The sequence below is a fragment of the Antechinus flavipes genome, chromosome 3 (genome assembly GCF_016432865.1).
Source record: "Antechinus flavipes isolate AdamAnt ecotype Samford, QLD, Australia chromosome 3, AdamAnt_v2, whole genome shotgun sequence".
Taxonomy (NCBI): Eukaryota; Metazoa; Chordata; class Mammalia; order Dasyuromorphia; family Dasyuridae; genus Antechinus; species Antechinus flavipes.
In genome coordinates this window covers 447,622,725-447,648,355 of record NC_067400.1, presented here as the reverse complement: position 1 = coordinate 447,648,355, position 25,631 = coordinate 447,622,725, and the positions used below count along the sequence as shown (strand labels likewise).

General features: G+C 34.6%; 1 protein-coding gene across 4 annotated transcripts in view; it reads right to left on the bottom strand.

The window, feature by feature from the left end:
* DCLK1 (doublecortin like kinase 1) overlaps positions 1-25,631 on the bottom strand; it is a 393,205-nt gene that overhangs the window by 31,442 nt on the left and 336,132 nt on the right. For all 4 annotated transcript variants that reach the window (XM_051986464.1, XM_051986465.1, XM_051986468.1 and 1 more), the window contains 5 exons: positions 19,356-19,489; positions 17,614-17,691; positions 17,149-17,245; positions 10,967-11,047; positions 813-926 (listed from right to left, as the gene is read on the bottom strand). In XM_051986464.1, coding sequence (XP_051842424.1) covers positions 813-926; positions 10,967-11,047; positions 17,149-17,245; positions 17,614-17,691; positions 19,356-19,489 — 504 coding nt within the window. The remainder of the gene's footprint in view (positions 1-812; positions 927-10,966; positions 11,048-17,148; positions 17,246-17,613; positions 17,692-19,355; positions 19,490-25,631) is intronic.

The following is a 25,631-nucleotide window of genomic DNA, read 5'->3' as shown; positions in this document are numbered from 1 at the left end:
GTGCCATTGAAATTTAGAAAGTTTATTTTTTTAAATAGGAAATGTAAGAAATTCCAATAATTTGAAACTTTAACTATATTTATACTAGAATGTGACACAAGCAAGTATGAAGTTTCCTTATTTCTCTGTCCAATTTAATCTTTGCCTAGAGCTGCTATCAAATTGCGTGTCATGTATATCTAAAAGTATGCAAAAGGAAAAAAAAATTCTTGCACAGCAGCATTCAAAAATGGTAAACGCTAAAAGAGTTTCAACCATAAGAATGACAATTTATAAGCAGCAGCAAGCCATTGGAACTCCTTTTGGTGTTCACAGCATTTGAATTTTTTTTACCAAATATTTGACTGCACATTCTATTAGATTTCAGTCTACATTTATGCCTGGAACAACTAATTCTAGTGAGTTTTTCTTTTTTCCTAGTTTCTTCCTACAATGTTCTCTCACTCAGCTTTTCCCTCACCCCCTTGGGTCTTGGCAGAAGGACATCATGATCTAATCCACCCAGCCAAAAAGCTTATCTTGGTGGAAAGTCCAGTGTGGGGGAGACTATTTTCTTAAAAATGAATTATAAAATGGCTACATACTGCAGGACACCCTGGAGGTGTTAGATAATGATGTGCCTCTCAGGGAAAAATCATCTGCAAAAGTATCCAGTACATCTCAGAAACCAGAATCTCTTCTGTTGCATTAAATGCTAGAGCTGTCTAAAGCAATGGCCCAATCTGATGTCTACTGGCTGAGTAGTCTCCTTAGAAGAGCCTGTCTCTCAGGCTTCTTTTAAAATGTTATAGTTGTGTATTTCAGATGCTTACTGCTATGACAGAAACCCCGGCTGCTGTGCTGTTGGGCTTGGGGCCTGTGTTGAAATGCTTCTTTATCTTTCCAGCTACTGACAGCTGATGTTCATTCTCAGGGAGGCCATCATCCTGAAAGGAAATAAAAAGGGAGAGAGAGAAAAATTCTCAGAGAAATGCAAAATAAGGTTTTTTGAAAAAAAGGTTCTCTTCTGGAAACAAGCAATGATCTTTGAAACATAAAACACAAGATGTTAGGAAAAGTCAAGCTTGTTGTTACCTTCCCATTAAAAAACAAAACAAAACTATTTCTAGAAAATAACTCAAAGACCCCATTGGTTTCCCCAGCTGCTACAAAATTAATCTGGCTTTACTCTCTCTGTGATTTGATTTCAAATGTAATTCTCAGTAATTTAAAAACTACTTTTTGCTCTTACCTTTTTATTTTCTGATACTACACAATTTCTAGTAACAAAGGTATATGGCTCTAAATACATGTTTAAAAATACAAAATTGATCTCAAAACCTAGAAATCAATGAAAACCATCATTTCTCTAATTTAAAAGCGTCTCCAGCTAACCTTCCTAGCACATCATTCTGGCACCCATCTATTGGGACTGATTGGTATGCTTCAATGCCCTGCCATTGAACAAGCCCAGGCTTTATTTAAACAACATATCAATATAATACTGGTTTAGATGGATAGATTTCTTAGTTGCTTCTTTGGGTGATTTTTTTCTCTTTGTATCACTAACTTAAAAAACAAATGACCCACAGATATTTGGAAGGGAGCTCAGAAGTTATTAGTCTATTCCTTCATTTAATAAATAACAAAACTGAAGTTCAGAAAAATCAAGTGACTTTCCCAGAAAGACAGAGACAAAGCTAGTAAATGTCCAAGATGGGATTTGAACCCAGGCTTTCCTCATTCCATTTACCATGTGATTTCTTACTTATATCTTTTAGGAACAAAAGGTGTCCAGCCTTACCTTAAGACCTTGTGAAAAGTAGATTCCACAATCTATTTCAGCAATCTAATTTCTCTGACAAAACCTTATAATCAGAAAATTCTTTTGATTTTATATCCTTTTTGTTGATCTCACAGCCTGTTTCTCTTGTTATGATGATACACTATATAAGGGATGCCTTTGGAATTCATTGCCTACCAAAGGAGCATTCTGAGATTGCAAGAGGACTTAATGATATTTTAACAGAGGCTATTAGGAATGAATCCATGAGAATAAAATCCTAGAGTGCCTCTGATATGATAAGAAATGGATATGATGGAACCTTGGCTCTAACACCGAATCATTATGATCATGCTATGATGACAGCTTGAACATGTAGCTAAACACATATCATCTCATTTGTCAAAACAGTCTTTATTATCCCTATTTAAAGATGAAAAAACTGAGCCTGAAAGGTTCAATGACTTGCCCACGATAACAGAGCTAGTTATTTAGCTTCTCTGTGTCTGTTTCTCCATTTGTAAGGTAGAGATACACATTTTCAACATTTACTTCAAAGGTAGATATTCATCCTTGATGAAAAGGATGAATTTTGATTTCATAAATGTATTCATAATTTGAATCCTGGTTAATTTTATCTATTTACCACTAGGCTTATCTGGGCTCAATTATGAGTTGTTACAGTTATTTCCTCATATAGAGTTGTCAGTAATCTCCTGCTGATATACCACTTGTCTGGGAAATATGGTTCCTTCCAATAAGAAATCAATTCAACCCTTGGCTGAAGATTCTCAAATAGAGGATCTGTGACCATCATGAAAAGGGATAAATCCAATATGGTTACATTCAATTTTATCAGCATTATTCAATGAAGTCACTTTTGATTCCTCCATTTTTCCCCTTAAATCCATTTGATTACTGTGACTGACAGTTTTTTTCCCTTCCTTTCATTTTCATATCTGACCTTTCTTTTCCCTTCCACAACTAATGCCTTAGAGTTCAAGCCCTCATCACATTATGGTCAGATGATTGCTACAGCCTCATTGAAGGTTTTGCAGCCTACAGACTCTTCTTTTTCCAAACCATCCTACACACAGCTGCTAGAACAAACTTCCTCACATCCTGTTTTCATCATGTCACTTTTCTCTTAGAAAACCTAGTCAAATCCAGCGATTGCTGAATTCATCTTCAGTGTCCTTCACCAACTTATTTCCCTTCTTCACTGCCCTCATTTCTTGTTATTCTTTAATGCAAATTCTTTAATTTCTGTCACCAAAAAACAAAACAAAACCATGGTTACTATTCCTTATGCAAAACTTGACTAATAATAATAATAGTTTATGGGATTAAAATCATGATAACTAATTAATGTACAGTACTTTTTTTGGGGGTAAATGGCACCTTGGTAATTTCACTGGCGTAAGAAACTCTGAGTGTGGAAACTTCTTCCACAGACTTAGATGAGCAATTTGTCCATAGCATCTTATAAAGTTGCCTGAAGCTCTGTATTATATGAATGTGATAGTGTATATGAATGCAGTAAGATCATAGAATGTCAAATTTAGATGGGATATCAGAGGCAATATAGATGATGAAAAATCTCAGAGAAGGCAAATTAAGAGTTTAAAGAATCCCAGAATTCAATGGGACTTCAGGGGTCATTTAGTGCAATCTATGGCAGAAAAAAATTTCCTCTACAATATACCCATCAAATGAACATCTAGACTTTACCTGGAGATATCAATTGAGGAGAAATTCTACCAGCTTCCAAGGAAGTCCATTCTACTCAGATCTAAATGTTAGGAAATATTCCTTCACAAAAAACCTTATTCCTGCCTTTATGCATCTTTCTCTCCATGAAACTCCATGAAAAAATGAATGGAAAAACATTTATGCATGGGCCTCTTGCTGGCTATTAAGTAGAGTTCATTTGTTTTCACATTTATATGTTTTAGACCCTTCATGAAACCTTATTTCTTCACTTCTAGATTTAGCCCGGCCCTAATTCTTAATAACCCATGTAAATCTTCTAGGTGGATTCTAGCTCTGGTCTTTTGGGATGGTGCCAGTCCCTCCCTTGTGGGATTCAAATTGCGTTCCTTTCAAACTTAAATGAAGTCCTGAAATTTGCTCAGACAAAAGTATGCCTTTATACTCTGGAGTTTAGTTAAACCTTATAAGTAATCAGAACTGCTTTTTTCCATTTATAAATTTCATCTGGAAGTTTTAAGAGAATATGTTTAAAAGTAATAGCCAAGTAGTTTGGGGGAAGGACATAGTTTATCTTGATTCTCCACTGATTGATAGCATCTAATAGTTACTGTGAGAGTTACTTAGCTTCCTTGAGCCTCAGTTTTCTGATCTGTAAAATGAGGGGACTGGACTACATAATCTCAAAAGTTTCTTTTGGTTGTAGATCAATGATTTTATGATTATTTTGTATGGATAAAATAAACATCTTAAATCATACCTTGTTAAATAAATGGGGACCATTAATATTTATTTTTAGCATTATTATCATCACAGTGCAGATAATGTGTCAAAAATGTGCTCTGAGTTTTCAGGATAGATACAATGAAGTTGGCAGCATTTTGCAAATAGTTTCGGTATTACTAACACAACTCTGGGCTTTGAGCACCTCCTGAAATCTGACATAGGTTGGTTGTGGTTTGAGGTTAGTGGTTTGTGATTAAAAAATTCTCATCCATGATTTGGCAGAATATTGCTGCTGACAAGAAAAAAATCAGGGTGTAAAACAGAAAGTCAGACATAGCAGCTGCTTTTTTGGACAGCCAACATTCTCTTGTCTCCCCATTTTCAATTGGGGGGGTGGAGTAGGGTGAGAGAACTATTTGCAAGTAAACTTTTCTTCCTTCTTCACCACCTAGAAAAACCATTTTGAGGGCATTGTTGAATTGTCCTCAAGTCCATGTTTATCTTCTTCCCATAGATATCATATTAATAATTAATATAATTAATCTGTAAGTTTGAACTGTTTATCAGGAGAATTTCAACTCTCAGTTTAAACTAAACCCAGATTTAAATGAGTCTTGGATTTTTTTTTAAGTGCCATAAAACAAGAGGCTTGGTTTCCCAATTGCTTGTTCTGTTGCACTATGACATATCTTAATGCTTCCTAGTTTCACATTCTCCCCATGCCTATTACCTCTTCCCAGTATATTTTCTCATTTCTGACAGGGAAAACTCAATGTCAAATTGAGATTGTACTTGAAGAGAAAATTACTTAAATTTTTTTCTCTTAAGACAAACCAAGATTTGCCTTAGAATCTGGGGAAAATTAACTCTCTCATTAAAATGTTAGCTCTCTGATGACCAATGTGTCTGAAATTGTAGAGAGAGACTGTTGTTTTCTTAGACTACTATTGATCTCCATTTCATTCCAACAGCACCATTTACCAATTACTTTAGTTTTTGATTGGCTTTCTAAATCCAGAGGATTATATTCCTTACAAAGAGTTTGTATAAAAACCACTTAGGACTAGAGGATAGTGAAGTCTTTTTTTGGCAAATTTAAAAATTCACATGGTCATACTGCACTCTTTGGATGGACCATATATTGATTGTTTTCTTGCCTTTTCCCCTCATTCTCTCACTGTCATTGTTCAAGATAATATAAACTGAAATTTAAAATACTATATATGAGATATTTGCTAATACCGAATTATGGAGTTGAAGAAGCAGAACAAGGGCCAAAGAAGGTAGTCATTCACATTTCTAAATTTTGAAAGACTTGTCAAAGTCTATTTGGCCAGTTATTAGTTTAGTGTAGTGAGACACTGTAGTATAATGGGTAGAATGCTGCATTTGAACTCAGAAAGTATTCGTGTGTGTGTGTGTGTGTGTGTGTGTGTGTGTATGTGTGTGTGTGTATGCACATGTATATATACTTGGTTTTAGGAAGAAACTTCCTTAATTATGATTTACTTAAGCTATTCTAAAATTATTTTTTATTCTACAAATTCATAGCAACTGATAGTGAAGGCTAATGTTCTTAGAGGGTTCAGTGTGGTGGGTGAAAAATCTATACCCATTTAATGAAAAGTTTATAGTATGTCAATAATGCACTCATGCATCTGTATATATTGACTAAGCTGTTGACTAACAAATCTAATTGATAAATCCCTAACACAGAAGAGCACTTCTGTAAAAAGTGGATAATAGGGCAAGGGTACATATGAGGTTAAGTGCACCAAAACTGAAAGCCTGTAGAAACAGTGTTAAATGCAAACAAATACCACAAGACTAACTTGGTTACTCTTCAGTTATCCACTTAAGGAAGATTTCCTCTTTTGTTTCCACGAATGTGCCAGGTGAATAAGTCATTGTAAAAATAATGGGAGAAAATGACAATGAATGAGCTGGCTCTTGAAAAGTGTTTTGACTATTTCCTTAGGGTTCAAGTGATTATTCTGATTTTTTTTCCCTTGCACAACTTCCTCTCCTGTGGTCACAAGTTGAATGTCACAACAATCTTCTCTTTTGGTTTCTAATTTATTATTCCTAATTGATTGATTGCTCATTTATTTCTGTTAGTGACCTCAGCAAATACAAAATTCATATGGGTATGAAAATTTAAATTAGAGTCTTCTTTATTTTATTGTGAGGGGGGAAAATATTCCAATTTGAGTAATACAGAAATGTAATTACTATTATAAATATCTTTGTAAATCAGAATTTTTCAAAAGTTGCCAAAAGAAACACAAACTATCTGTTCTCAGTTTAACAAAATGTTTGTCTTGAAGTTCAGAATATGCAGGAATTTTTTAGTAGTTGAATATGGACTAGAAAATTGTCCATGTCTTTCCCTGGACTTTAGGATGCATTTTCTGGAAGTTCAAAAGTTTGAAATTAAAATTCATGGAGTATCAAAATAAAAGCAAGATTAGGAGTTTTAGAAGGTGTGATACTGCTTCCTTACTGGATCAGGAGATATGTGGAGGGAAGAAATTGAAATAAGTGTAGCACCAAGAGGCTAAGAAACTCCAGTTCTAAAAGAGAGGATGTCCATTCATGTCAAGTTGTTAAGTCTGAACAATTTTGTTTCTTAAATGAAAAACATCTGAGAAATGGTTGACATGAGGTCGTTTTAGTGGTTTGGGAATGGACTTAACAGGTTACGCTGTTTCCAACAACATTCCAACTATATTTATCATAAAAATTGAAACTGAAAATGTATTAGGATAGGGTCTATTGAGACTCCTGATAAATTCCAAAGACATCAGATATTCACCAAGTAATCTGCTAGTAAATAACCAGCATGAAAGTTTTTACTTAGAGCTATAAAGTGGCTCTCTGTTTACTATAATTTTCCTGGCTCATTTTCCATTATGATCCTTAAAAAGCCACTATCATATCTTAAGCCACACTTATTCTGTGGTGGGTTGTATTATTATCACAGGTTCTCATGGAGGTGCTCATTACTTTTGGTATGGCAGCTGTTCTTAATTGCCATTGAAGTCAGTTGCTGCTAATTTAGTCCTTTCCAGAAACGTACAAGAGGTATAGTTGCTGTCTCCAGAAAGGATCGTAGCTGGAATTCATGTCCCCTAAATTTCCAGCATCCCAATAAGAAATATTATATAAACTTGGCATGTCATTTTTCAAAAGGTTGCCAACCCTTGGATTAAAACATTGTTTCCAGACTTATCCTACAGCTAATTACTTTTGCTTTTGTGTAATGTAACACTGGAAATTTTCTCTTGATCAAAGGCTACAATTTACTGTTGGCTAGATAGCTGTATGTTTCCTTCCTTTTTTCAACTAGTTTTTTTTTTAATATCATTTAAGTAGAGTGCCAAAAGATATAGCCTGATAAATTTTGTGCCCACAATTTGTTTATCTTTCATTATGGCCTTTGACTCTAATGTTTAAAGCTAGAGCAAAGACATAAAGCATTGATATAAATTTTGTCACTATGTTTCTAAGAAATACAGTGTAAGTCTGAGAAATTATCTTGTAGGTTAAAAAAAAGTGTGTGTGCATTTGGGGGGAGGTTGGTATCAGGATTGAACCACTCCAGAATTCGATTTTCCTAGTGATATAATCAGTGTTTTTGGTAGAAGGAAGTTGGAATAGTAGGGACCTAGAAACTGTCTACTAGCATATACTCATGAGAATACATTTATTTTTGTGGTAATTCAATCCTAATTGGAATCAAAGTTGGTTGCAAAAACCACTATCTGATATTCTCCATTGAAGAACTTTTTTTTTTTTTGAGGTACAGTCTGTACTGGAATGGGGCAGAATAGGATATTTTAGGCAATCACCCAAGGGAATTTAGAAAAAAATCATCAACATGACTGGTATTTCATGTCAGATACTATCATGGAGGCAAATGGGAGTCCTGGAACTGATCGGCACATTTACATACATTTACATTTACATACATATTACAGTGATGGATGTGGAAGGAGGGGAGAAGATCTTAATGTAATATTTCTATTATTATTTCCAATAATGGCTAAGGTGTGTACTATCCTAACTTCTAGAATGGAATTTTATCTAGAGTTATTTTTAAGCATCAAAAGATGGTCATAGGAATGACTATTCATCTCTTTATCTATTTACTGACATAGAACACAAAATCTTGTCTGATGATGAGGTTGAGAGCCTATTAAAGCTGGATAATGAGAATTAGAGTGATTATGTTCTCAAGAATAGAGAACACAATTGAATACAACTTCCACCAAAAAGCCTGAATGGGCCTGAGCTAGAATTGGGAAGCATATTTAAGTTTCATGTTTGGGATTATTATATAGAAAAAATAAACTTCTTGAAAAGCTGAATAATATAATAAAAAAGACATTCGATTTGGATTCATAAAATCTGAAGTAAAATTTTGATTCTGATTTAGTATCTAGGTTGATTCGTTGTTTTTTGTTCTTCATTTTCAAAGAGAATCAAAATGACATCACTATATTAGAATTGAATTACGGTTTGTCTGACTGTGGCTGATCAAACTAATACAAGCTTGGAATGCTCCACCACAAGTCAGACACAAATAGTCCCTATGAACATTTGGGATAGACTTTCTATATACTTTGCACATCTTATGTTTCTTCTGAGCTAATTCAGTTCTGCTTTGCCCAGTCTAGCACCTTCTCTCCTGGTGCCATTGTCTTCCCTGTCATACAATCAATTCTAAAATTCTTAAGAGAGATCTTGAGAATGTCCTTGTATCACTTTTAGTCAGCCATTTAATTTTTCAAAAGCTTAGTTTCTATTCAATTGTAAAATGGGAATAATGATGCCTTCAGTAAAATTAATAGCTTAAATTTCAATAGGGATTTACATTTGAACTTTTTACTTGCCTTAGATTGCAGGTACAATAAATTGAGGTTCATTACCATTAATTCACTATTAATTGCCCACTGTCTTGCAGATAATGAGTAATAGAGTTGAGGTTCAAACTCAATTCTTTTGACTTAAATCTAGTATTTTTGTCATGCTTCCATGTTATAGGCTTGTCCTTTATAAATTTTAGCAATGATGATGATGATGATGTGAAGAGAAGAAATGGCTCAGAACAGAGGTATACTATACTACTATAAATCTGAGTGTACAATACAAAACATAAACCATAATTAATTTCCCATACTTTCAAGTCATGTGATGAATTTGTTGGTTGTTTGAAAGGACCTTTCTCATCAATAACTTCATTATCATTCAGAGATTTTAATTTCTGCAAAAGAATCAACAGTCTGGTGGAAATCGTGATATAGAGCAGTGCTCTGTCTTACTGATCCAAGTTTGGAGATTTTTTACAGGATCCCTTGTAAGATGTCTTTTTATGGGGAACATACGACAAAATTCTCTGATAATAACTCTTGACTGAATCAAATACATTTATAAAGGCCTAAGACATGACCTTTTCTTTTGAGACTGAATCACCATTTCACAGAAATGAAAATAACAACTTTAAATTTTAGTGCTTTTTTGTAACATATATGGCAGAGAATCCCTTCCATTAGAATGAGCAGGATACAGGAAAGACAAGTTTCACAGAAAGTATAGATTTAATTCAACAAATCATGATGGGATAGAATTGAAATTGCATAGTTAGAAAAGCATTGGGTTCACATCCTATCAATGACACTAGCTTTATGACTATGATGGGTGGCAGTCAACCTATCTGTGCCTCCTTTCTTCATTTGCAAAATGGGGATAGTAATTCCTGTAGGACATATCTTACTGATGTCCAAATAAGAAAAATGATGTAATGCCTTTTATCTTAAAGTTTTGTATTATTAAAGTTCTTTATAGCAATTACTGTGATTAGCACACAAATCAATGATCATTAAGCACCTATGTAAAGCATAAAGAAAAATGTAGGCAATTGAGCTGGATATGTCTTCCATTAAAAAAAAAAGTGTTTTGACAACTAAAGATGGGGAGGGAGTATTTTCTAGGTTTTAGGTTTGGCTCATATTAGTGGATGGAGGGAGGAAAGGGTGGGATAAAATTGGGAAAGAGTCAACAGACCACTTTGATTAGAACATAAAAAGGAACAATATAGTTGGAGGCAGATTGTAAAGTTTATATTTCTTCCTAGAAGCAATAGAAGAGACTGGAAGTTTTAAAGGATGTGAGTAATATGTTAAGATTTGTAAATTAGGAAAATATTTTGGCATCTCTGTAAAAGGTGTGTGAGAGAAGGGTGAGAATAGAATAAGGAGGACCAATACAGAAATTATAACAGCTGAGACAAGAGGTGATGCATCTCTGAACTAGATAATGTGCGTTTGTATAGTTATATGAAGATAGATATGAAAATTATTGAGGAAGAGTTGTCAGGTATTAGCAAATGATCAAATCTAGGATGTTAACTGATCCAAAGAAGACTCAGGTTTTAAGTTGAGTGTTTGGGAACATGGAGGTGACATGAAAAGGAAAATGGAAGTTGAAGGGAAGGATGTGTTTAGATGACATAGACAAGTTCCATTTTAGATGTGTTGAGTTAGAGGTTCTAGGAAGAATTCTAGGAAGGACTGTCCAGTAGGTCATCATACTGTAAGTCAGAGGAAAGATGATATATAGCACAAAAATCTTTTCTGTGACAGACATGAAATATTACTTTTCTCTTTCTACTTAGGTCTTAGTCTTGAAGAGGGAAGGTTTTAGGAAACCTGTTAATTTTTTAAAAAAGATATGAAGATGCAACATGAGAGGTAAAAATTTACTTACATTAACCCATGGATGTTCAAGGACTTGCAAAGCTGAAAACCGTTGATCAACATCCACCAATAGCATCATGGTAATGAGTTCCTATGAAACCAAAGATTAGATTCAGCTTATATCCAAATCCAAAGTTTTTATGTACCAACTTTCTATTCCAAGTTGGTAAGGTATTCTAATATTCTATCTTTTCTTAAATACATTGTTTTACCTTTTGATACCTGAATAACAATATACAAAAGTTTTTTTTTTAATTTCAGTTTTATAACCACTGGTTGGTATAGGAAAAAAAACCCACTAAAATGTTAGATACAAAGTAGAGGACCACAGATAGTGGGGAACCCTGGGCAAGGTATAAGACCCTTTAGTCCAGTAAAAGGAACCCTGCTGATGTGTGTGGTTTGGCTCCTATTCCCCACCTGGGAGTGTCTCAAACTTCCTGAGAAGTCAGGGGGCATGACAACCTGTGTTGTAATTAAAGCAGAGCTATACTACAGTGGCAAAGAAACATCTGCACACAAAAACAAGTTTATGTGGTCCTGCCTGCACAGTACCCTAAAGATAGCATGTGCACAGTGAGTTATAGTTATGTAAGTGTATTAGGGTATATAAGGCTGAGAAAATTTTGAATAAATGGATTCCTCTTTGACCATCTTCATGAGTTCCACCCCTTTACTCCTCACCCATGATCAGGGTTTGGGCTGGCATCTAAATCCTCTAGTGAACAGATCAGGACAATATAATCCATTTTCTACATAGCCAATTTTTTTGGTAGGAAGATTGTTCATTCTCTCAAAGGTACAGTATTAAACTAGAGGTTTAAAAAATTTAAATTCTAAATAGATTATCTCACTATAGAGACCACATTTCCTGCATTTTATTCAGTTTTTCCCTTGAAGAAAAATTAGTTTTCTTTGAAATCAGATACTATGTTTAGATTAAAAAAAAGACAGAAAAAAACATGATAATGATTTATATGTATTTGTAGCTTATCTATATATGCATATATATGTGTGTGTGATATATATTATATATGTTTGTCTAGCTAGCTGTCTATCCATCTATCTTTTACAAAAATGAAGAAACAGCTTAAATGGGACTTGTTAATGAAGTTAATGTGATGTCTTCTGGATGACTTGATAGTTTTGAAGCAAGGATCTAAGGATTAATGAAGGCACTGACATCTTGAAATCACAGGTTGGGTTGGATTGTTGTGTCAGCAGCCGATTTTTTTTTAACCTATCAATGCCTGGATAACAGAGAAAACTTCCTTTGAAAATCCCAGCACAGTGTCACAGTACCCAAGTGCTAAATACACTTTGGTGATGATTTTTCCTAGGAGGCAATGCAGTGTTAGCAAAATATGTAGAGAATTTTGAGTCAGAAGATCTGGTTTCAAGGACTGCTCTGTGATTCACTGTCAATTTCTCAAATCTCAGTTTCTTCATTTATAAGATGGAAATAATAGTAGTGTAGAATGTACAGGACTACTATGAAAATCAAATGAAATAACACATGGAGAACTTTGAAAACTGTGAAACACCTACAAATGTCAGTTATACTACCATTATCAATCCTAATCAACTGAAGAAAAATCTATGATTTGTTCATTCATTCAGCAACCATTTAGAGAGCATTTACTAAGTTGTGAGGCATATTATGGGGAACTATGAGAGATGAAAAAATATGTAAGAATTAGAATCTGTCCTCAAAGAGATAGGTAAAATCTAGGGGAGATAAAACACACAGAACTGGAAAACAAAGAAAGAAATAACAAAGTCATTAGCACTACTTCATACAAGTGCTATAGATGTTTAGCAGAATAAAATGTTGCTTAGTCCTTGTCTGAAGAGATTCAGGAAGGGGCACTGGAACTAGATCTCCAAGGATAGATTAGACTTTGATAGGCTTAGGTGAGGGGAAGATATTCAAGGAAGAAGGAAAAACTAGGAATCAATGGTAAAAAAAAAAAAGTACAACTTTGAGTCTTTCATAATTTGTCTCAAAATTTTTTAGGGATTCTTTACTATTTCTAATACAAAATACTAAATCCTCAGTTGCATTGAAAGCTCTCCACAATATGATTGTTTTCTACCCTTCAGGCACTCCTTGATCCAGTCAAACTGGCTTTCTCACTGTTCTCTGATTTTCTTCCTGTGTACAGCTATCTTCCTTGAATGTCAAGAGAGCCTTCTTTCTTTACTTTTGCCTCTAGAATCCCTAACTTTCTTCAAACCACCACAATTATAGTGCCACTTGACAAAAGGCCTACTTTATCAATATCTCAAGTCATCAGTATTCTTAACCTCCTAAAATTAATTTCTACTACTTGTGTACTTGTTTTAAGATGTAAAGTCCTTGATGCAGAGATTTTACTTTTGTCTTTATGTGCCTTGTACTTTGTAGATGCTTAAAAGATTTGTTGAAATTAATTGTTTAAAAGAGTTCTTATTATGGAGAGATGACAGCGAATGTAATTGACTAGAGAATGTTTGTTTGGGTCTTTTCTAGTTAAAATAAAAAGCATCTGTAACTCTGCAAATTTCTTTTTAATTCACAAATTTGAATACTGCTTGGTGGCATGCCCAGTGGAAAAGATATGGACCAACAAACACAGGTCAGGGATTTTGAGCTTATACAATGAGAGAGTCAGAAATAGATAAGCTTCTGAGTTCAATGCTTCCCTAAGGTACTGTTCAGTTAGTTGGAAGTGGAATATGGACTTCTGCTGACTAGGTAGTTTCCAGTATACAGGTATGATTAATGAGACCTTTAGGATCTTACAAGCCACTTAGATTTAGAGCCTAATTTTTTACTCAGCTATTAAACTTACGGCTTTGGGGTCTCTGAGTCCCCTAGCTTCATCTCTGTCTCAAAAACAGTAGTATTTCTATTCCCTCTGAGTCATGTGATCTATGATGGCTGAATACATGTCCAACTTTTTGGATAGTCACTTCCTACCTATCCCTAGCATCATTTCATGCTTGGATTTTACTGTTTCTTTGGTTCAGCCCATACTAAATACTTCACTATTAATTTATTTGATTTCATGGATCTCTTGACCCTTCTCTTGAGATGTAAAAGTAATCAATAGTGAATACTGCCATGACCAGCTTCCCTCGAGACCTCAGCAGTAGGGTCTTAATTTTCTATCAAAATTTATCCAGAAACTGGAATTAATGAAAAGGCATTTATTAATTACTTCCTTTTTGTCAGAAATTGTGTGAAATACTGGGAATATAAGTATAAAAAGATAGTTCTAGCTCTCAAAGAACTTGAATTCTATTAAGAAGATAACACATGTAAAGGTTATTTTTGGACTAAAAAGTTAACAGGGTCGGTTAATATAAAGTTATATTGAAATTGATTGTCATGTCCTTTCCAGGAACACCAGTGTTGATTTCGTTATGGTTTTCAGAACTAGGGATTGAAAACAGGGAGTATTAAGAGAAGGTACATAGGTGGTGGCATGGGATGAGAATGATTGGACAGTAGCTATATGGTGGGTCTGGGTCAGGTCAGTTACTGAGGACTCTTACAGTCAGGAGCCACGGACCTTGGATAGGAACTGACACTCATATAAGAGGCAAAAGATGTGGCATGAAGACACAGGCAACAGAAAATTCACCGACATTCATGAAACCTTCCTTGAGCAGTCCAGCTGAAAGTAATCTCATCTTGATCCTTATATTTCTCAGGAAATATTTATCTGGATTTCTGCTTTATAATCATATTCTATTTTGCATCATATTTCTTTCCTTTTTGAACATGTCTTATGCTGCCTATCAGAATGCAAGATTTTTAAATGAATGTTGTCTTTCATTATTGTATGACCTTTGCATAGTTCTTTGAACACATGGGTGCTTAGTAAATGATTGCTGAAGAGTGAACTGAATTGAGTGTTGCATCATCTGCAGATAATACACTAGATTTCTTTATTTAGTTTGATGGTATTGACATTTCTTGCCACCAAGGCAACGGAATTCATTGGTCACTTGAATCATGTTAAAGGGTTGAATGTGAAGTTTTTCTTTTTTCGATAGTGCTACAACAAATTCATTCTCCTTCAGATGGATTATCAGTCTAATTCCCTATGTTGAGCCTATAAACCATCCATGACAGTATTAGATATTTAAATCATCAATCCCATTGCAATTTGGATTTTAAACCTTATGGTATGTTTCTCTGATTTCACAATTATCCCAACATAAGGGAGAGGAGCCAAGCAAACATCTTTTGCTAAATGTATCTCCCATGTTTTAAGCCAGAACTTCTCAGTCCTGGAGATGAGACTAGATACCACACCTCTGCTGACCTGTGAGACAGGAATCAAAGAGTTACAAGGGAGATCACTGCATCTAACCTCCAATATTTAGGCAAACCCACACAGCTAAATTCTCTTTGACAGAAAAAAATTGATCCCATTTTAAAAGACCTCCAGGGGAGGAATGTACTAAAACTCCATATGGCATCCCATTCCAAAGTTGACAAATTTAATTATAAAGAAATAATTTCTTATGCATAACTTCAAGTCCTTTCGCTGCAGATTAAGCACATGTCTGATCATTCAATCTGTGAGCAATAACACTACATACACTTGAAGATAGTTCTTAAGTCATCCATGAACCTTGTCTTCTCTGGGATGAATATAACCCATTACTTTGATCTGAAACTCTTCATGTCCCCCCATTCCCTTGAATCCACATGCTGATCTGGAATGGGGCTGTTCTGAAAATTAAGAAAGCTGGAATTCAATATAAATTGATAGACCAGAGCCAAGAGATGGAACTCGGAATATTCAATAATAAATTATACTTAGATTTGGAATTTTTCAAAATAAAAAGGACATCTCATGAAGAAGGAAAAAATAAAAAGACTAAACAATTCCCTCTTAAAAGCTCAAAGAGATGAAAAACATTTTTGGATTTCGAGTCAGCTTTGATGACAGTTGTGCAAATATAAAATTAATATAACTAAAAACCTGCCATTTTCCAAAGCATTTTAAATTTCTTACTGTAAGTGTTTAACTTTTTTTTCAAGTCAATCTCTTGGTTTTATGGAGTGAAATGACATCCCCTTCCACTTCTCCTCATTACCAAAATCCTATTTGTCTTGAAGGCTCAGTTCAATTCCTTCCTCTCTTTATAAAGCTCCAGCTAAATGATGATTTCTTCCTTCTCTAACTAATGGTACATATTGACATTTGAATATATTTTGTATTATGCTATTTAGTTTTCTTGAATATGTATAAGTAAAATTTTAAAGACTATGAAGATAGGGATCATGTCATATATGTCTTTCCAACATCTACAGATTGAGACACATTTCTCTAGATGATCAATAAATGCTTGTTGAACAGCACAGAAAATCTATGTGGTATAAATCTATAAAAGAGTGATTTTTTAAAAAAAAACTATTTACACTTGTGGAAAAGTGAAATGGATGAAAAATGGATATTATACATGTAATAACATAAGTGAATGGATAGTCCTATGAGCTAGTGCATACACATCTTAGACAAATGCTAAAGTGGGATAATGGATTAGGTCCAGTACAAAGATTACTGTGAACTGTTTGCTGCTGCCAATACTACTTTTGTAGCCCTCATATTCTTCTAGGAAGGTTAAACAGATATGGATTATTGAACACTATGATACAAGAAGAACCCAAATTTCAGGTGACCTAAAGTATAATGGAATGATACATAGTGAATGTAAGTAAGTAGGCTATAACTTATTACTAAATGATAACTTGTACACAAAAAATAACCCTTCCAAAAATAATCTCATTAAAAACATAGAAAACTGGAAAGGGAAATAAATTGGTCTCATACTGAGCAAGAGAGACAAGAGAACAAGAGATACAATCTAAAACTTCTGGAAGGAAATTTCAAGTTCATCTAGACTAAATTAAGTAACTTGTCTAAGCTTGCATAGAAAGTTAAGGTCTGAACCCAGATTTATTCACTCTATATTGGTACAGTGCTACACTGACAGCATCAAAATTTTAAAAGAATTTTAGAGACTAATGCTTATCCCTAATGCTTATCTTTGAAAATCTATTCAATATAATTCCCAAAGTAATCCTAAAAAGTGATACTACACAATATCAATAATATCTTTGCCCATGGTACTTAGTAAACAATCCTGATGCTAATGTACACAAAGAAAATAAAATCCTTCAAAATATACCTTGGCAGAGTCAGAAACATTGTCCCAGTATGGAGAAGGAAAGTCCACTTGACCCATCAAGATCTGATCAAAAAGAACTTCTTGATCATCACCACTTCTATTTGAGGGAAGAAAAGGAAAAAGCAAATTTAGGACATGCCTGTCCATTCTGCATCATCATGAACTTGACCTTCCCCAAGAAATTTTGTAAAATAGATGTTTTTAAGCAATTCAAAATGTCAAAGAGGAATTGTTTTGGTAAATTTGAGAATGAACAAATTTTAAAAATAGCACAGAGAAGATTTATGAACATCACATAAATTACCATGCACAATATGGAAAAAATAACAGGCATTACAAATAAAGATTCCCTCCCCTTTCCCCTGCAGCAGACTTCTTTGTATTCAGTACAAGAGAGACATATGGACCATTCTAAGAATAGAGAAATACATTGTTAGGAACTGAATAAAAGATTGTGGTCCATACCCACGGAATGGAGGAAAACCACACAGCAGGATATAAGTAATCACACCAGCTGCCCAGATGTCCACCTTGAGGCCATATCTAAAAATGTAAGTGATATTATGATTTAGAGAAATCAAGCCTTGGCAAATTACAACACATGGTATTATACATTAACATATCTATCCCTCTTCGCCATCCTCCTATTAAAAATAATTAACACTACATAAATTGAGATTAGAGGAAAAATATATAGCTGAAACACATTAATGAAAATCAGAAAGATTATATCTATGCTCATGAGCAGATATCTCTAAGTTTTGGACTAGAAAAGTAAGCAAAATTCAGACCCAGAGAGAGCCAGAAAAGAAAATGTGATTGTCCCAATATTGTGTTATCTGGGATTGTCATTATGGTCATAGCCAGAGAAAGAAACGGTATACTTTACTTATCTATGCCATAACCTGGGAGTACCTTATTTACTGTCTTGTCAACCTGTACCTTTTCTCTTTCTTTCTCCCTCGCTATAATAATAGCCGTCACATATTACCCAATTTGATCCCCACAATAACTATAATAGGTAGGTAATATAGGTACTATCCCCACTTCCCAGAAGGTAAGAAAATTTAAGTTACTTTCATTATACACACCTAGTATCAGAAGCAAGGTTTCAATCAAGATCCCTCAGGACTACACCTCTAGTATTTTTCTCATGGTCATATTTTCAAATTCTATTCTCTATTCTCAATGCTCTCTTCTCTGGTCTACATTGTGACTGCTTTTCCAACAAAAGGCCAGGAAGAAAAATTTAACTCTGAGCTGCCCAGAAATGACTTGGTTGCGAGGAGGGACAGAATGGAATAGGGGAGGAAGGGGCAAAAGGAATATGGGAAGGAATAAGAGAGAGAAGAAAAGGTGGGAAAAGAATTGTCTTTTCTTAAGACACAGAAAAAATATAGATAATTTTCTATTGCTTATGGTGACAGACACTTAGTATCAAGAACTTTTCTGATTTAGGCTTGCTTGGAAAGAGTGAGGATGGGGCGAGGAGAGCTTACCTAGGGAAGAAGAAGAAAGAAAGAAGAAAACAAAAAGGAGAAGGAGAAGGTAAAGGGGGGATTGAGAAGAGAGGTGGACAGGAAAAGAAAAGAATGAGAGAAGGATAAGAGAGAAAAGAAAAGGAAGAGAGAGAGAGAGAGGAGAAAAGAGGGCACTAAGGGAGAGAGAAAGAAAGAAAAAAAGAAAGGGAGAGAAGTAAGATGTTTTCTAGGACTGGAACAGCCTGTAGCTATAGTTTCTGCATACAGAAACCTGCAGATTTCCTCAATTTCACTGCTACTGTCGAGTGTTTACATGCTACATTAAATCAATAGATCCTAAAGAAGGCCAAAATGGTTTGGTGATTGGAGATTAAGGGCAACAGAGAAAAAAACCACAGGAAACTATAATCGCTATCTAGAGCAAATTTTGTTTCCTTTTATCTCCTTGAGGGAGTTAATTACTATCACTATATGTTTCACTGTTAGTCTGAAGACTTTCTCCTCTGGGGTTAATCACTGCTGTGCTAACCCTTAACAGAGGGCAAATGAGAGCCTTAAACAAGAAGGCAGTAATTGGTGATTCGATTTGAACAACACAAAAAAGACCTTCTCTGTAAATATCACAAAAGTGAGATAAGAGAGGCCTGATAACTCAGCTAGACCTACAAACAGCAGCATCAAGCTTCCATCACTTTCTATTAAAAACAAGAATGGTAAAGAAGTTACCCAGTTTCTGCAATGATTTCTGGAGCCACATAAGTAGGGGTTCCACAGACAGTGTACAGGGGGCCATCTACAATAGTTGCCAAGCCAAAATCTCCTAGTTTTAGAGATTTGCTGCCATCTTGGTGTTCATAAACCTAAAATGTAAAAATAATAAGCCAATGAAAAATAAAATCATCTTTTACTGAAGAAATGAAGTGACAGAGTTTAATTCTCTAAAAATGTCTTATAGTTTGTTAAGATGTATTGATTCATGTCCTTTACAAAAAAGATTTTAAAATTCAATTTTTTAATAAGCAAAGGAAGCATTTTTCAGGTCATCTCATTACACACACATGTTCATTAAAATTATCTTTCTAGTATTAAGTGCTAGGCACCACCGATTTTGACAGTCCCCATTCAGTATATTTTTTAAATCAGTGAAGGGAATATTTACACTTTGGCTGAGGTGATTTGAAACCATTGAAGGAAAATTATTATTAGCATGTTCTGGGTGGGGGGATTCTTTCAAGAGCATGCTATTGATAAGAGAGAAAAATTATTTTATCTTTCTATCTAACATGCTATCTATTCTATCTAACTTGCTTTTTTGATAAAAAATTATATATTTCATCTTCCTTTAATGCTAGTCTGTGATGATCAGAAATTATTTATTATAAAAAATTGTCCCTCAAATTCTGCCTTCAAAGAATCAATATAAAGATGTTCAGGAATCTCACCCTCAGTTTTCCATCAGAAACAATTAGGAAGGAAAAAAAGAAAACCATGGAAAAAACTAAGTATTCCAGCAAGTGATATTCTCAAGAGATTTTTTTTTCAAGAAAATAAAGATTATTTTCCTCCTCACATCAAAAGAATTCTTCAAGGAAGTTACTTCCTACTTGATCTTCTGTTTTCACTCTAAGATCATCTGTTATTTGCCTTAGTAACTGAAGTTGTTGCATGGCAAGGCACTTCACTGGACATCAGGAGAACAGCTACTATACATATACTATGTCTGCTTTTTTTTGGGAAAGAAATAGATTAACTTCCCATTTTGTTGCAGCTAAGTTGCTGCATAAGTGCTGCATAAGTGCAGATGTGTCTGGCTAGCTAAGTTATTTCATCAGCAAAGATGATTTGGATCCAGCTGTTTAGATGTTATTTGTTATTTGGAGCCTTCTCTCTTAGGGAGAGGGAGCTTAGGAATAAGAGGGTAAGTCCTCAATCCTATTTCAGACACAAGATTGAGACCAAGGTATGTTTTAGAAATGACCACTGTCCAAGTGGAGTTGAGTCTTTCTGGAGGCAAGTCAGAGACTTAAGGATAACTTGAGATGTTAGGTTGACCTGAAGTCCACAACAGGACCACAAAAACTCACAAATGGCACATATACATCCTGAAGACATTTAGTAAGAACACATTTGACCTACTTCTGAAGTAGTCCATTCTCTTCTGGACAATTCTAATGTTAGGAATAACTCATAGTTATCAAACTGGAATCTACCTCTCAATCTTTGCTCCTAATTCTGTCATCTGGATCCAAGCAGAACAAGGCTTAATTCCTCTTCCAAATGACAAACTTTTAAATACTTGAAGTATCTCTCTCTTATCTCTCCCAAATGTTTCCTCTACTTTGGAGAAATTCTTTCAATTGATCTTTTCATTGCATGAACTCTACTTTCTTCATCCCTTCTGGATTCATTCCAGTTTGTTAATTTCCTTCTTAAAATGTAAGTGCAGAGCTACACAAATATATTCCAGAAGTGTTCTGGCCCAGACAGAATTCACTGAGATGATCACCTCTTTCATCCTGGACAGTATGAATCTCTTGATTCAGTTTAAGATTTTTAAGATTTCACTTACTTTTTTTGGCTGCTGTATCATTTAAGAATGGACTTGTTCTGAGCTAACAATTATAGGTTTACAGATTTAGAACAAGAATAGTCTTTAGATGTCATCTACTACAATGTACTTTCCTTTTTCAAAGAAAAAATTGAGATTAACTTATTCCATGGCACTTAGTGACTTGTCCAGGATCACACAACTAGGCAGCCCCCTAGATATTTTTTAAGATGAAAATTATCATGCCCCCTAAACTTATACCTGTAAAATTGATTTTTTTTCATTCAGAGGTAAAGGCTTTACATTTGTTCCCATTAAATTTCATCATCTTATATGCATTTCGTCATCTGAGCCTGTCAACATTCTACTGGAAACTGTCATTCACAGTGTTAGCTATCTCTGTTTTTATGTTATTTGAAAATTTGTGATAACATGCTATCTATGTCTTAATCCAAGACACTGACCAAAAATTAAAGCAGCACAAAAGGTCAAGGACAAAGCCCTGTGGCATTCTGAAGTTAATGTCAACCCAAGTTGATCTTGTTCCATTAATTTACCATGCTGGGAAGTTGCCTATCTTGCTAACATTGATGAAAGTTGTCTAACATTGATCAGGGATAAACTGATAGGATCAAGGGCTTCAACATATTAATTCTGTTCCCTAGTACCTAGCCATAATGCTCTGCACACAATAAATGATTATTATTATAAATATTTGATTGAATTGAAAAAGTGTGCTAGGTAAAAGAAGTCTCTCTTATCTACTCAACAGCTATTTATTTGCTCTAAATTCAATATTCATTATATTCAAGTATTAACCCTGCTAATCTTCCAGAAAAATACTTAAATGTTTTCATAGAACATAAGTAGCCTTTGAATTTAAAGGAATGTTCACATTTAGTCATAGCATTTATAGAGAGAAAATATTTCAGAGGTCACCTAGTCTATTCTCCTGGATTCTACAATTCCATTGGAATGTTAACTTTCTACGAAGCAAGGCAGTTCAACCTTTACCCCTCCTCCACTATTACCCACATACTGATGGCACATGCTTTATAAAATTAGATAGACTTAGGTCCTTATTATTGCTTTCTACATCTCTTCTTTTTCTTCTTCGTCTTCAGTATTTCCATGGCATTTCTCAGAACACAGTGCTTGCTTTAATTGTACATGCTTTACCCCACATTCTACAATAACCTAAGAACAAAAGCAGCCACCCACGGAGCAAGTTATAAATCACATTCTAGGTCTGACTGAGGATCATGTCATTCCTTTGTACTTACCAAAGGTATTTTTGTTACATCTCTCTTTTGGAACAAAATGCAGGTCATGAGGGCTATTATATGAAGGTGCACGTGTGCCAAATACAATGTGAGAGGAGATGGTTGCATGTGTGATAGACATGTGATGTAAGGTATAATCCATGACATGTGGGGGGAGGGAGAAGTGAAAGCAAGGGAATAGGGATGAAGAAGAGAGAGAAAGAGAAAGGAGAGGGAAAGAGAAAGATGGAGAAAGGGAAGAGAGAAAAAGGGAGGGAAACACAAAAGGAAAGGGATAGACAAGGTGATAAAAGTCAATGAATATGTGTATATGGGGCTATCAGATGCATACTATAAAGGGACTTATGTTAGTTTCAGACAAATGGTGGGAGAAAGCTGGTGAGTCAAATGTCAAATAGGGTAGAGGAGAAGAGGGCATGTATATGTGTGATAGACTGTGGTATAAGACTAAATTACAGAGTCATAAAACTTCATAGAATCAGAAGGGGATTCTCTGGCTATCTTGTCAAAACCATACCAAAAAAGTCTCTCCCCCAATCCCTAAACCCAAAATTCCCTTTGAAATGTACTTGATAATAAGACAGATCATAATTCTTGTGTGAGGGGTTGAGAGGAAAATAAGATAGATGTCAGGAGAATGAATGTAAAGGGGATTGTGTATGTGAGATATAGGGATAGACAATTAAGTGTTACAGGTAGGGGAGTGCTGTGAGGTAAGCATAGGGATGCATAAGATAAGACTGGAGGGGCACATGAGCACAATGTGATGGGAAATGATGGGATCATGTTGGGTTGGAGTAGAAAGGACTAGGTGGCCATTTGATATAAAGACTTTATCTCTTGTACCTGGGCAAAGATGAAGTAGGTACAACAAATTCCTTCCTGCACATGTGAAGTATCTGACCAATGTTTGGTTTGGTTCTTGAGAGGCTTTTCTCCCCAGGACCCATCCTCTCCTATTCTTAGATAACAACATAATTTTCTTATGGAAATGCCTTTTTACAACACCCAGACCAATTGGATTTTATAGAACACTATGAGAACTGCTGTACTGGTGGAATACACCAACAACTCAGCACATGGTAAAAATGGATACTAAATATTTTATGTAGCTTTATGATAGAATTCAAAACCACAGTAACTATTAATAAGGATAAAAATATTACTTTAAAACAAATAAAAGATTGACTGACTCAAAGGAATGATTGTTCCTAATCCAATTTAAAAATAATTTGAATATGCTATTTTTGACAGTCATTGTATTTTTGTGTCTTTTTTGATCCCTCTTTCACTTCTTTTAATAATGCTACTTTAAAATGTTTTCATGTTTAAGGGCTAGATCAAAACTTTTCTCCTCCTGTGACTTATGTTATAAAATTTTAAAGAAAATTAACATGGGCAGATCATGGTATTGCTTAGGAGAGAAAATAAAAACTCAGAGGTCAGAACATAATTCGAAACATTTCTATTCACAAACAAAATATGTTTTAAAAACTTGTTATGAGTTAATCAACTATCTAGAGTTTCAGCTTTAGATTGTAGTTTAAAATACTTTTATAAATCACTTAATTGCTGGGTCATTTTTTTTTTTCTCTGTAGAAGAGAAAACACTTAAGAAGAATGTCTACCATAGACCAATGAAAGATTAGTCATGAATAAAAGTTCTAATAAGCTTCTACAACTGAGTCTTCTCATATGAAAGGGCAACAGTCACAGATGGAGAAATACTTGTCTGTTGCTACACCAATAAAAGATGGGCAGGGGTAGCATGATTTAAAAATCTAATTAAAACTTTGTTAAAACCACAGATTGTTGAATACATCTGTTTCACAAAAAAAAAAAAAAATTACCTCCAGAAAGTATTTTCCCAAATGGCAGCTATAAATCCATTTTAAAGATCTCTAACTTTTAATTAAAAACTTAGTTCAAAGCGTCTAACAAGTTCATGTTTAAAATACCAAGTCTTAGGATATATACTACTCACTGAAGTCACTTTACTCTATTCCTTTACATCTCTCCTTAATGTAACCATACTTTAGAGCTGACAACCACAGGCTACAAGTGTAAACTACTTAGATAACTTAAACTGAGTTGCTTCAGTGATGGGGGCTTCTTGTAAAATAAGAAAATAAGTTTGCTTCCATTCTAACTACATTTTAAGTAAAGCCCATGACCAACATGCTTCACACGTGAGGTGGTGGGACATTAATTGTTCATCAAGGAGTAATCACACCATGAGAGATAATTTAATGTTCGTCTTAGGCACAATAAATACTGTAGATGCTCTCCTACATTTAAATGCTGAAGGGCTATTAAAGAGACGGGGATTAGTGCAAATTACCCACTATGTAGTGCTTTCACTGTTTTAACGAAGCAATAAAACTGTGTAATTGTACAGCACTAATTGAATGCAGCTACACATAATTGTGGGCTGCCATATGTATCCTATTACTATAAAGACTGTCAGTATTTTGTAAGCTGCTCTTGTGATCATTGCAGATGGCTACAGTCAGTGAAGTTGTTCTCTAGGGTTTATTATACGGCTATAAAGACATCCCATGATTTGACAGAATAAACGTGTTAAATAGCAGCAATTATGAAAAAAGGGCCCAATTAAAACATGAAGGCATGTCCTACCAAGAATAGACACAGTGAAAGGTTAGGTATGCAGACTTTTGGCATACTGGTATTTTATATTAGGAGTCACTGAAAAAGGGGGATTTTTTCTCTTTTCATTTCTCTGGGTTTGTGTACTCAGCAGTAAGTTGCTGAACAATTGATATTTGTATATAGAACTGATTTGCCTTGAATGGGAAAGTCAGACCACTAGGAAAAGTTACTTTAAAAAAATTTTCTTTAATATAAAGTAATAAAATGCAGCAGGTGATCATAAAACAACATGAAACTCCACAGATGACCCCCCCAAACCCTGAGGATAAATGTGCAATATTCTTGTGATCCTGTGTTAGAGAGCTAAATGCTGACTACTATAGCAGATGTATCAAACCAAACATAATTCCCATCACTACTATGCTAGGACTATGGGATAACTCTATTGATAATTTGGCCAAAGAATCATTGGCGTCCTTGAACTAATTACCCAGAAAAGCTCAAAAGATATTCAAAATGGCTATATAAAACCTAGATTAAACAAGAAAGTATTTTTCACAT